This window comes from Equus caballus, chromosome 4, assembly GCF_041296265.1.
Source record: "Equus caballus isolate H_3958 breed thoroughbred chromosome 4, TB-T2T, whole genome shotgun sequence".
Lineage (NCBI taxonomy): Eukaryota > Metazoa > Chordata > Mammalia > Perissodactyla > Equidae > Equus > Equus caballus.
The window spans coordinates 98,739,773-98,753,829 of record NC_091687.1 but is presented as its reverse complement, the minus strand read 5'-3'; the positions used below and the strand labels follow the sequence as shown (position 1 = coordinate 98,753,829).

The 14,057-nt window shown below is 41.1% G+C and overlaps 1 protein-coding gene across 4 annotated transcripts in view; it reads right to left on the bottom strand.

Annotated features, from left to right (window-relative positions):
* Nucleotides 1-14,057, bottom strand: part of AGK (acylglycerol kinase) — an 87,091-nt gene that overhangs the window by 62,382 nt on the left and 10,652 nt on the right. The window contains exon 1 of one of the 4 annotated variants that reach the window (XM_070266021.1): nucleotides 6,730-6,931. The exons of the other annotated variants lie outside the window; for them this stretch is intronic. Within the exon in view, the coding sequence (XP_070122122.1) occupies nucleotides 6,730-6,770 (41 nt within the window). The 5' untranslated portion in view covers nucleotides 6,771-6,931. Of the gene's footprint in view, nucleotides 1-6,729; nucleotides 6,932-14,057 lie in introns of those variants that run through there. 4 annotated transcript variants of the gene reach the window in all.

Below are 14,057 nucleotides of genomic sequence, written 5' to 3'. Positions count from 1 at the left end.
AGAGGCAAAGAACAGCTCTTGGTAAATATCGGTGATATAGTAAAAGACGTGTTTCTAGATAAACAGTATGCCAGGCACTGTGCTACGTGTCTGGGATATACTGTTGAACCTCACGAGGTTCACAGTTTAGAAGGGAAGAAACACGATTCAACAGGCAATCATCATATGATTTGACTTTCACGTGCTCCCTAAAACAGGCACAAAATAGGGTATCTAACCTAGCCTCAAGGGAATTAGAGAAGGCTTTTTTACCAGAAGTGACAGTGAAGTTGAGATCTAGGGGATTATAAATAAAAAGTAGCCAGGAAAAAATAGGGAGGAGAATGTAGGCAAAGGAAACAGCATGTTAAAAGCCTCAAGTGCTAGAACATGACCAAGATAGGAAACGGCAAGTAGCTCAGGACAGCTGGAGGCAGCATGCCATGGTGGGGAGCAGCGAAAGAGGAGGCTCAGGAGTGAGGTACAGGCCAGATCACCAAGGGCCTTTTAAGCTATTTAAGGAATGTGGATTTTATCCTATGGGCCATAAGAAGCCATTAAGGGGTTTTAAGAAGAGAAGTGATGTGATCAGATTTACACTGTAGAAAGATCATTCCGCTTGCAGTGTGAAGAAGGCAAAGGTGAAAGGGAAGCCTGAATCCAGGGACACCAGGGAGGTTCTTCAGGAATACAGGTCAGTGAGGATGACCACTGGAACCAAGATGGTGCAATGCGGACTGAGAGGACATATTCAGCAGACATTTAGGAGGTAAACTTAGCGGCTGGCTTGTGGGGATTAAAGGGAAGGGAGGGGTCAAAGATGGTGCCCACATTTCTGCCCTGAGCCATCCAGCGGAAGGTGCTACCATTCACAGAGATGGAATGCAGCAGAAAGTACAGGTTTAGGAGGGAGGAAGCTGCGTTTAGTTTTGGATGTGTCGATCTGAGATAGTGGTGAGAGTCCAGGTGGAAGTGTCCAGGGTGCAGCTGGAAACACGTCTGGAATTCCAGACAGTGATCTTGACTAAAGATAAATGGTAACAGACGGGATGCGAATGGATAAGATTACCTATATGAGTAGGTGAGAAGTAGAAGCAGCAGGAAGAGACACCAGGAGCACTGGGACAGTTGACAGGGAACACCAAATCAATCTCCAGTAAATTGAGACTGCACCCCATTTGAAAGCCAAAGGAAAGATGTGGTGGATAGAGGAAAAATGTTCTCTCCCATCGTGCCCTTGATACTGCCTCTATTCTTGGCAAACTGTCTGTTTTGCTGTTCCTAAAAGACAAAATGAACTTTACCCCTCCAAGGATCTGATCATTTTATCCCCTTTCACCTTAAAAAAACAGAAGGCCAAACACAATACCATCCACCCCCTTACTCCACCACACACAAAACTGTCTTATCTTTCTTGTCTTATCTTTCTTCCTTGATTATAAATATCTGGAAGTCACAGATAATTCACCCTTTTCTCTTCCACAGCACACAGCACAGACTCAAGCAGATGAAAAGTACTAAATAAATACCTGTTTAATAAATAAGTGACAAATGTTTGAACAGGAGAGATTGACTCACTGTGCTCAGGCAGGCAGACTTTGTGCTGTAGGAAAAACTTAAGGTTATTCTTCGTATGAGTATTTGGCATTCTTAAACCAACAGATCATCTGGGATGGTTCTTCAGTGTGATTATCACCAAAGGGCAAGAGGAGGGATCACTGTAATGCAGTACCGGAGAAGACGACAAACTTAGCGCAGTCGTGGGCACTTTACCAGATCAAGAAGAGCCAAGGGTCTGTGTGTGTGTGTTTGGGGGAGGGTAATGGTCTAGTATCCTCTAGAAAGACTAAGTGAGGAATTCTTTTCAGTAAACCAGGAAGCATCACAAGAATTGCTCCAGAGGCTGAGTCTGCTATCAGAGAAATTCCAGATTGCCAATGCGTCAAGAATCTGAATGTGAACTGAAGACCCTGTTATCAAAAAAAACAAAACAAGTACCGTACATAAATTCAAAGCCCATGCTCCTTCTACTACATCATGCTGTCTCCTGAGAGAACTGAAGTTTAAGGCAATTTAAAAGAGGTGCTACAAAATGTAGTCATATTAGAAAGGGTCCCTGAAGATCTGCTCAGTACTAAAATGCAGGTTCTTTCACAGAAAAAATTAGAAGCTTCTGGATTAGAAAATGAAAAAGTCTGCTGATGTCACTCTGCCGGAGGCTTTAAAAGAATATGAACATGCCTGCTACCACAGGAAACGGGATGCTCTCAATTTATTGTGAGTCATAAACGTTGTATTTATTACTTTAGGACTGCAAAATAAGATAAGTTGTTACTTCAATAACAACTTTACATGAAGAGAAAAATCACATTGATCCATCCTATTTCCCAAAAAAGACATTTCCCACTATAGTCTAGAGGCAAATTGTACAGCAATTTCTACCACCAGTTTTTCCCTTGGTGCATGCAAACACAGTTTTTGCTTTACACAAAACAGATTTCAAGTTTAGATGCTCATAACAACTACTTCAACTTACCCAAGCTTTCCAGAACAATTAATCATTCTATTGCCAGTGGCAGTGCCCACTGGTTGTCCATGTAACAGCAGGGATGGAGTGGAAATAGAAGCAAAGATGAAAATGAACCTCAGAGAAGTGGTTCTCTCATGCGCAGAATGGGAGAGCTTTTTCAAACTACACATCGCCCCGCCAATACCCTCAACTCCCCACCCAAACAGATAATGGCGGCTGCAGCGAGCCTTGGTCATACATGGGAATTCAGACCATTTCTGCCCAAGACAAAGACATGCGACTGAGCAGGAGGGAATGCAGCCCCCTGAGGAAGAATGCTTGATCTTCCAGACCTAAAGAATGTTCACCTGGATAGAAGAAAGTGGGTAGTGTGATAGGTTGGAAACTCCAAGAGAACAATGAAAATGTTAATGATTTTTATAAGGATTTTAGGGCCTTTTGATCTGGTCTTTCCAATTAGCCAAAGGATGACAAGTTTTCTTGTTCTCCAGACCTCCCCATGATGTGCTACCTGCTACTTAAGAAATTTTATCTTCTTATCTCCCAAGTACAATGATATAAAGAAGTTCTCTAATGTTATAAAATTATAAAGGGTCAGGAAGAAATTCTATTGGTAACCATATATTAAGTGGTGACTATCTTCATTTGATTTCAGTGCATAAAAGAGGACAGAAAAGGAGCCACACAGGCAATTACTGCCATTAAAACTCCATCCTCTGTGTTGCTGATGGGGAAAAGTTTAGCAAAAGAAAAACAAAGTTCAAGTCTACTACCAAATGTAAAGGATAAGTGTATGGCACCGCTTCCTTCTGGCCTAGTAAAGTATTCCAGACTTGCGTTCAAGAATTCTGAGGTCAAATAGTACCTCTGGAAGGATTTCCTTACTTGGTGGTAACATATTTAACAACGCAAGGATCAACACTTTTAATAATAATATAAAGCAAGCCAAGAGCACTTTCCCAAGACTATTTGCTAAGAAGTGAAGGAAGAGAGAGAGGGAGGAAGGAGGAAGGCGGGAAGGAAGGAAGTCCAGAGTTAGCAAGAATGAACCATTCAGCACTGAAATTAAAAATCTCGTGAAAATAGCTACGCTGAGGAACGAGCCAGTACAAAAAGGTTGCAGTATCTCATGAATCAATAAAGTCAATCCTCCCAGCAGGCCTTTGCCAAAATATGTTCTACCCCATTTAACACAGAAGATGGGTGATTTACCCCAGAGACGAAAATTTACCCACTATTTAACCAAAGCTTCCTGAAGATTTACAGCAATTTTCAGGTCTACAATCCCTGTTTTTACTATCTTTGTTTATTTCTTTGTCAAAGTCTAAAAGCCCTACAGCAGCCAGGCAAATAAAATGCCTTTATCAAAGGCATCCCAGCCTAAGTTCTGTTTCGAAATAACCTAAATTTTAAGGTTGGATGAGTTCTTAGAATTTATCTAGCCCAATGCTTTTCAATCTCTCCCCACACACCCTGATCCCCATCAACCAAATGATGTAACAATATCCCATTAGTAACAAAGTTCACTATAGTGATTTGGGCAAAGAGATGCCACACACATAGCATATGTAGTTCCAACCCCACGTCTCTAAGCCCCAAGTGATGCTGGTACGTTCACTTAAGCATGGTACTCTTCAACAATGCCATCTCCTTTGAGCTCCTGAAAAGTAACTAATTGATCTAGTCTGAGAAAACTTTCTGCCTGTGGATTAGCCCACCGTTAGTCAGAAGTTACTAAAACTTGAACTAGCACTAGAACTTGAGTCTTCTGTTTCTCAACATGGCATTTCTCCTCTCAATACGCTATCTCTGTTTTCTTCTCTAAGGGCATCCTCAAATGACACTGTGATCAATAAAGCTCCGTCCACTGTTTAATCATACACACAGGCAAATGCCACCACTTATGGTCACCTCAATGCATGGTCTACCACTGCAGTGACATACTTTTTTCTTTCTTGCAAATGGGCTTATTAGGACAAAGCCCAACTAAATCTCACCCTGCTCTTAATTCTGATTCAAGAACACTTACTGGCCAGACACAGAGCCCGTCTCTGTCCCCAGTGGGAAGGCCCCACCTACAGCAATAGCTTCGGCGGCAGTGAAGCTCCGGGTGGGCGCCTATTCTTTCTCATTCCCTGAAGTACAGAAATCCAAAAACCTCCTTCTCCCAATCTGCTCAGCTCGCAGCCATTGTAGTCTACACTTCTGTGTAAGTGCTTCGGTGGGACAAGCCACTACTTGTAGATATTTCAGGTACCTTCTAATTTCTCAGCTTTTCTCTACACAATTTGTTCCTCCTCCACTTCAGGATAGGAAACGACTTAATAAAAATAGCATCGCCTGACAGGTCCTCTCACATAACTATGCTAGTCATTCTGGTCTGTTCTATGGAACTTCTCACCAAGCAGAGAGATGGAAATGGGTTCTGCAGTTTATTCCCTCATTCTATTGACAGGAGAAATGAAAATGGGGGAAGCCTATATCTTCATATCTCACTCTTTTTCTCCTTTTAGAACATGAAATTACTCTATTTTCACCCTCTTATTCTAGCCTCAGCTTTCCACTAATATCAGTTTCTGTTCCTCCTCCGCTGTCCTAATACCCACAGGAGCTGAGATCTGTGGACTGTCCCAGGCTGGCTGCTGTTTATGCCCAAGTCCAGAACGTACCCCCATCAGGTAATGCTTTGGCTGCCACTAAAGGGCATCAATGCTTGAGCTGCTACCACCAGCCACTTTTTTAATGATTTCTACCCCTACCTAATTCTCATAAGTATTCTACTGACATTCATTTACTTCTTCAACTCTCTGCTCTTTTTTCTATCCATTCATTTCCACCCAACAACCCAATTTAAACATTCTACGCCAAATACTTTTCTTCCACATACTGTATAACATTAACTTCACTAGGCAACCAAAATACTAGTTCTTTCTGTTCTACCAACCATTACACATTTGCATATACAATTACAAACAAACATATATTGAGTACCAATTATAGACAAGGTACTTGAATCTATTTACATAGAAAAAGAGAAGACAGAAAACAGATTACACAGAGATTATGACAGCTATTCAAGAAGAAAGGGTAGGAAGAGACAGTCCCTTCCTATCTCCATCCTGCCCAACAAGTTGGTCTCTATAAATAGCATACATAAAGTGGCATTTACTTTGGGCTCCAGGATATAGGGCAGATCTGGACAATTTCTGACCTATACACTCATAAATTAGTAGCTACTACTACCGTATGTGTGCTGTTTTGCAACATGAAATATTCGAGATGTCAGTTAGTACCTAAAGAGGGGTTAGTTGTGGTATCAGCTATGATTATTCTCTCTGCAATGCTCAGAGCAGCTAAAACCACCAATATAAATATCCCTAAAAATTACGTAAAATCAATAAAACAAAATATAACTTAAATATACCTCCTGCCCTTCCATCTCAGTCCCCCCACCCTGCCAATAAACACATGGGGAGGAAAAAAATAAATAATACTAATTTTTTTAAAAAAAGAAATCTGTTCTCTAAATAACCTGACAAAAGAGTTGAAAGGAAAAGGAATATAATTAAACTTCACTGCACTTAAAAAAAAGAAAAAGGTTCCCTTATTCCCTATCAAATTTGGGCTGACAGGCACGTTATTTAATTGCCCATAAATGAGCTTCTTTAAATAGCACCTATTAATACCCCAAATTTCAGGATTACCCTGTGCAGAGAGAGAGGAACCTTGAAATGCTTAAAAAGCAAAACAAACTGCTTTCTTAGGACTGTAATCTGAAACAGGGAAAAGCCCTCATCACCTTCCGCTGCTGCGGACCCAGCCAGGCCCCAGACCCCTGACATCAGAGCTAATCTAAGCTGATGTCAAGGTCCAACATCTGCTCACCCAGAACCCAGAGATGCTGAAAAGTGAAGCACAAGACGCTACTGCAACATAATCTGCACCAAAAGAAAAAAGACAGGTCTAGTCACGTGTGGCTTATGCACAATTTACCCTTGGAATCTAACACATGTCCCCCTGGATATCCTGTCAGGGTCTCAAACTCAACATATCTACAAGGGAATATAATGCCTGCTCCTTAAACTAACTCTCCCTGGCAACTTTCCTCTTTCTGTATCACCAATTTTCCTAGTCCTGAAGCCAAAAAATGATTTCTCCTACCTTCTCCTTCAGCCAAATGCCCCATCAGTCGCCCCGTAATAATAGCAGCTAGCACTTACCGAGGGGGAATGATGAGGCAGCACAGTACCAGGCTTGACATGCATCGTCTCCTTTACTCCTTACAACTAACCTGGTAAACAGATCTCATTTTCCCCATTACCCCAGTAAGGAAACTGAGGCACAGACGTTATGTTGATTAAGTAACTTGATAAAGGTCACTAGCTAATAAGAAGCAACATCCAAACCAAAAGTCTGCTGCCTACAGCACCCATGCTCAGGTATATAATTCACACCATCACGACCTCATATCCGCCCTCTGACCTTTCCACTCCTAATGCCACACTCTGGTTCTGGCCTTTCTGACCTTCCACGTGAGCTACTGAAACGTCCTCTTGGCCTGCACAGCTCTCTCCCTCCAATGTCTCTTGCACGGGGGTGCCGAATTAAACTTCCGGAGTGCCACTTCGTTCATGAGAACAAACATTCTGCTCTCCGTAAACATCTTCACTGAGCCTTCACTGCTCACCAAATACTACAAACTGCCTAAAGCCAAAGACTTCCATAGTCTGCCCTTTTCTCCCATTCTACTGAAAAAACGCAACTCTAGTCAAGTCATATTCTTTGCTGATCCCCCAAAATACACTGTGTTTTTCCATCTTCTGCCTAGACTCAAGTCATTAATATCACCTGGAACACCGTCCGATTCACTCTGCAAGGCCCAAATAAAGAGACATCTTTGTTATGATGTTTTCTCTGATAAGGAAAGAAAAGCCAAAAGAAGAGGAAAAGAAGCGCTATTTCTGTTGAGAGCTTTCTTTGTGCCGGCACTGTTCTAAGAAATTCTGCACGGCAACCAATGAGATGGGTACTCTATGATCTCCAGTTTACAGACAGAAAACAGAAGCGCAGGGAGGTTAATTAACTACCTTATCTAGGGCCGCACAGCTGGTAAGTGTAAAGTTGACATTCAGAGCCACATAGCCGCTCCTCCTCTTAACCATGCTGCTCTAGTGAACTCTCAGATGTTGTGATCCTTAACTTTCTAACAGGTGGATCGGGCTCCTCACATCTGAATCCACTGATCAATCTCAATATCCCCTAAAGCAAGACAACCAGACACCATGAACTTCCTGATGTGATACAGTAAGAAGTCCATAACATGCCTGTGAAGGATTCTTGCCAAAAAATTAAACCTGACTCTAATTATGCCTCCAGAGCAGTGCTTCTCAAACTTTACTGTGCACACTAATCCCCTGGGAAGCTGGTGAAAATGCAGCTTCTGACTCAGCAGGTCTGGGATGCGGCCCAAGATTCTGCATTTCTAACAAACTCCCAGGAGTGACCTGTGCTTCTGGACCGCAGTTCACACTTGAACAGCAAAGTTCTAGAATCTGGATCTAATCACCAGATTACAAGACACAGGCGCGCGAAAGGAACAGAATAAACAACTCATGGACAGGACCAGAATGAGGGGAGTGAGGCCCTGCCTCAAGTGCAAAATGTAAGGTAGTGCTAAACAACACAGTAATGCAGACAAATACTTTAAAAAACCAAAATGAATGCAAAACTGCATGATGAACACAATACTACAATTTTAAATAAAGACACACTCTTATTACTGACTTTTCTTTCTGCCTCAGGCTCCAATATGGCTCTGCACAGCACTGAACCCTATAACGAAGTTATCTGCCAAATCTGGACTATGAAAAATTCTACAGGGCAAGTGAGACCGGCCTGGTTTCTAAAATAAATAAACACCATAAAAAAGAGGAAGGCGTTATAGTTTATGAGGCTTAAGAGACAGTAAATGCAGTGTATAAAACTTGCTTTGATATTGATTTGAACAAAACTATAAAACAGAGAATTTGGGGACAATAGGTGAAATATGAACACAGACTAGATATTCAATGACATGAGAGATTTTTAACTTTGTTAGGTTCATGATGGTGCCACTGTAATTTTTTTAAGTCCCTACTTATTAAAGATAAGGTACCAAAGTATTTATGGGTAAAACCATATGAGATATAATATCTGGGATTTGCTTTAAAATATTCCAGAAGAAAAAAAGGAAAGCAGAAAGATGAAATGAGATTAGTAAAATGTTGATATTTGTTGAAACTGGGTGATAGTACATAGGGATTCACTATGCTATTTTAATTTTAATCTTTTTCCTTAGGCACCCTTAACATTTACTTTGTGCCACTCAAACTGGACATAGCACAGTGTCTTATACATCTATAGTAAAAGTAGCTGCTCTTAATATGTGCCAGGAGCTGTGATTATATCATTTAAGTGTCACAATAACGTTGTGAGTTATTGTATGAATGAATAAAACTGAAGTTTATAGCAAGCTGGAATAACTTGCCCAAAGTCACACATCCAGCACGTCACAAAGGCAAGGCTCAAACCCAGATCCCACTGACTGGAAGCCCAAGTCTGAAGCACTACACTGTAACATCAACCTAATGCCATACAGACTTACGGCATGACACAACCTCAGCTTATCGTTCTTCATTCGTCACTTCTCCCATGCCACCTAAGACACAGGAGCCATGAGAGAGGTTACAATGAGGGCTACCTGGTTTTGAATCATGGCTCTGACTCTTACTAGCTGCGTGACCTTGCACAAATTACTAAATCTTGCTGTCCCTCAGTTTCTGTATGAGGTGAGATTAATTTCTATTAATTTCACACTAGTATGAGATTGATAACCAACTCATAAACTTGTTAGGAAGACAAAAGGAATTTAATAAATGTAAAGTACTTAGAATCGTGTCTGGCACATGACAAGAACAGATTGTTAGCTATTATTAATTATTACTAAGGTCTCAATAAAATTGAATGACACTGAACACATCCCTCAGGCCAAGTCATAACCATTTATTTTTACCTCTTCTAAGCAATTGTTTTTGACTCCAGAATTTGAAAGGTAGGTTCCCATCAATGCTCATGAAAGCCAACGGATAGTAACCAAGGTTAATGTTCCCATGTGGGAAAAAACTCCAATCTTAATAAAAACCTAGGGACACACAGCCTACGACCACTGCTATAGTGTCACATTCGCTTTACACGTTTAATGTAGAGGGATTGATAGTGTTTATAGGATTTAAAAACCTCCAAGAAGGTACCAGAAATTCTGGCTAAGCTGAGAAGCTAGATGCTCCACAGAAATAAATAGGAGGGAGTCCCGGGTCACACGCCAAGATGGGTGGCAGAATTGGTGCCAAAAGCACTGAGCCAAAGGAGTAAGCTGAGAACCAGAAGCCTGAACCAAGCAGGAGCAGAGCCATTGTTAACTGCTGAGCCAAGAGGGTTAGTTGAGAAGCTGTGCCAAGGCTCCCCAGCCAAAATCATGGGGAGAGAGACCAGAGCCAGGATGAGCAAGCACAAAGTCCCCCCTGATGAAAGGAGCAATCTGAGCGCAAATCAGGTGGACAATGGTTCAGACATGGCTTGCTGGTTTTAACTGCTCGTGCCCTGCCTCTATTGTGGCTATGTCTGTCAGTCTTAAACTACGCTTTTCCAAGCTTGTTACACATGGAAGTTGAGATAAATAAAAAGCTCAGATCTTATTAGACTACCTGGCAGATCCTAGTCTTCCTTCCCCACTGGCTGTCTCTTGAATTGCTTCTTACCCAAGGACCAGCAGCACTTCATTTTTAACTCCCATAGTACTGAGTATTTATTATATCAAATTTACTCGCAATTACTAGCATTTATGGAACCCTTATATCTATCAGGCACTACTGTTAAGAGCTTTGCAGTTATCTCACTTAATCCTTCAATGGTCCAGTGAGGTCCTGTACAGATGAACCTAAGGCTCAGAGAGCCCAAGGTCACACTGCTGGAAGTGTCAGTTCCGTCTGACTCCAGACACAACTTTTATACTACACTGCCTCCTTCCTCACACTACTTTTTATTAGCAGACTCTTTGCTAAAAGGCCTAGGAATGAGTGAGAAACTACTGCAGGTTACCGCTGACATGATGAACTGAACAACCTGGAACATAACCTCCCCCAGGGAACGCAGACGCTTGGGAAGAGCAGTTGAGGAGGAATGAGCAATACTTAAATTCTCTTTACTTTCAGCAAACAGGGTCATTTCCTCTTCTTCAATTGCTCTTACCCAGTCCTGAGAGTCGTGCCTGCTGTTCCCGTCAACTACCGCAACCTGCTGTGGGGGAAATTACGCAGAGGGAAAACATCACAGGTTTTTTTCCTTGAAACTTAGGGGAAGGGAGAAAAAAGGCAGAGGAATTCCCAATGGAGAAGAAAACCTATAAATACAGTAACAATGGAATAAAGCCTGCAAATAAATAATACCTGTGTCAAAAGACAAATTAAAGGCAGCAAACAAAAATGGGTCAGATAAAAATAAATTAATATATGCAATTTTTTCTAAATCTATTGCAAAAACACCTTTTTTCCTTAAAGGTAAACTACAGTTTATTAAATCATGATCGTTATTAAAATCTTAAAATCAACATTAAAACACAGCCAACTATTATTACTGGCAGGTGAATCCTGTATCAAGACATACCATCTTCCTTCCAAAGAAAAGAAGAAAGTCAAATATATTTAATAAAACAATTTTCTTGCTGTTTAAAATGAGAAATGTAAAATATGTTCACTAGTCTCAGAAATCAAGAACAAGGAACTTGAAATTCTCTATAAAATAATAATAATTATTATATGCTTATCTCCTAGACTACTACTCAGCAATAAAAAGGAATGAACTACAGATAAATACAATACAGATGACTCTCAAAGCCATTATGCCGAGATAAAGAAGCCTTACAGAAAAGAATACATATTATATGATTCCATTTATATACAGTTCTAGAAGTGAAAAAGAATGAATATATAGTGGGGAAAAATTTCAGAACAATGGCTGCCTCAGGGTGTGGGGACAGGGATTGACCATGAAGGGTCATGAGGAAAACATGTGGAGTGATGGCAACGTTCTGTATCTCACTAGAAATCTGGGTTATACAAGTGTACGCATCTAAAAAAACTCAGCAAATGTATACTTAAGATTTGTGTGTAAATTTTATAATAAAGGAAAAAACACCATAAGCAAATATTGAACTCTAATTACTGATATGCATGTTCAGGCATTTACATGGAAGTACACTGATGTCTACAAATTACTCTGAAATGCAATCCAAAAGGAAGACTAAGAGAAGGATGGACAGATGGACAAATATGTGATAGAGCAAACATAGTAAAATCTAGAATCCAGGTAGTAGACAGACAAGTGCTTACTGTATAATTCTTTCAACTTTGCCATATGTTTGAAAATTTTCATAGAATGTAGGGAAAAATACCTTCATCTATATACGACAAACAGATAAGGAGGCTGAAAAAGGGAGAAAAACTAAAAGGCAGAGTGAAAGGGAAAGAACAGTGAGTAAAGGGAGAACACGAGACAGGGAGTCAGGCAAACATATAAACAAAGGCAGAGGCCGAGGAGCAGCGAGAGCAGGTAGGAGCAGCCAAGGAGGCGCAGGAGGCTCTGAAATGAGTGTCTTGGTCCCTGGGCAATGTGTTCAGTTTTCAACACTAATCTATACTGAATGCTAATAAATGTATTCCATCTATTTAATAGGGGAGCTTTATTCTTTTTTTTTTTTTTTTGAGGAAGATTAGCCCTGAGCTAACTACTGCCAGTCCTCCTCTTTTTGCTGAGGAAGCCTGGCCCTGAGCTAACATCGTGCCCATCTTCCTCTACTTATATGTGGGACGCCTACCACAGCATGGCGTGCCAAGAGGTGCCATGTCTGCACCAAGGATCCGAACCAGCGAACCCCGGGCGCCGAGAGGCGGAACGTACAAACTTAACCACTGCGCCACTGTGCCGGCCCGGGGGCCTTTATTCTATCTGAGCAGTTAAAAATGCAACGGCAACACAATACGATAGTTCTAATAAAGCTATACAGAAGGCATTTAAAAGGTAATGTCATTAATAAATGCAGCAGAATATATACATTGAAGTGAGCACTGCTCTTCAAACTTGTCACCAGCAAAGTACATGGGGTTTAGAGCATGATTAACCTGGGTCCAAATCCCAATTTCACCAATAAGTATCCTATGACTTTAGCAAGTTACTAATTTCTCTGAGCCTCCATTTCCTTTTCTATGATACAGAAATATTACCTCTCTCATAGGGCTATTTTGAGGACTAAATGAGACCATGTACATTGAAACAACTGGCCCAGCACCAGGTATGGAGTAATCATTCCATATATGTTGTTTCTTATTATTATTCTACTAATGCCACCATTGCTTAACATGGTTTTATGACACATTTTTTTGAGTAACTGGCCAAGCGAAAAAGAGTAACTTGTTCCAGGTGGAGGGAGGAACACACGCAAAGGGACAGAGAGGGACAACAGAAAACAGGCCTCCTTCTCAGGACCAGTGGAACACAGAGGTTGAGTTTAAGGGTTATGGAGGGAGGGTGAGAAGGGATCAGAAAAAGCCTGGAGAGGAAGACAAGCGCAGAACCATGAAGGGCCTTTTATGCCATGCTAAGGAACTGGGCATTGGAGAGCCATTTACAGGCTCTCAGTAGACAAGTGACATGATCAGAGCTGTATTTTAGAACGAATATTTGACAGGTGACTGCATTGTCCAACTCCAGAAACAGTATTCTCACAGAACATCAAGAGAAGCAAGACATGGACTACAAAAACATTATGACTCCAAAATCTAAATATCACACCTGAAAACACTAGTGTGGTTATGATCACCTAAGAAGTGTGTAGAATGAGAACAGAACCCAGGGGACACCAACATTTAAGGGATAAGCAGAGCAAGAAGACATCCTAAAGGTAAGTGAAGCAGATACAGTCAAAGAGGATCAAATGTGGCAGATATGGATTGAAAAGTATACACTTAATTTAACAACTAAGGAGCTATTAACAATCTTGTCAAGAGCAGGTTCAATCAAATGCTGGGACAGAAACCAAATTTTACTAAACTTATTCTAAAATGGAGGTAGAGACTGCAAGTGTGAGGTACACTTTCAAGAATGGTGTAAATGCAAGAAGAGAGAGGGCAGTAAGTAAATGGGAATACACAGTTGAGAGAAGACATGCTTAAGCTGGGAAGAGTCTGACAAATAGCAGGGAAAGAAGTAGGAAGGATGAGAGCTGGAGAACGCCGACCCCACCTCACAACCCGTTTGAAAAGGCAGGGAAGCCTCAATTCTAGAGAGCTGCAGGGTAAGATTTTCTCAGGGGAAAAACTGGGTTAATATAAAGAAAGAATGCGAGGACCGTTCTGTGAAAAGGTTAGGGACGTACAGATTTTTTTTTTTTTTTAAGATTTTATTTTTCCTTTTTCTCCCAAAGCCCCCCGATACATAGTGGTGTACTTTTAGTTGT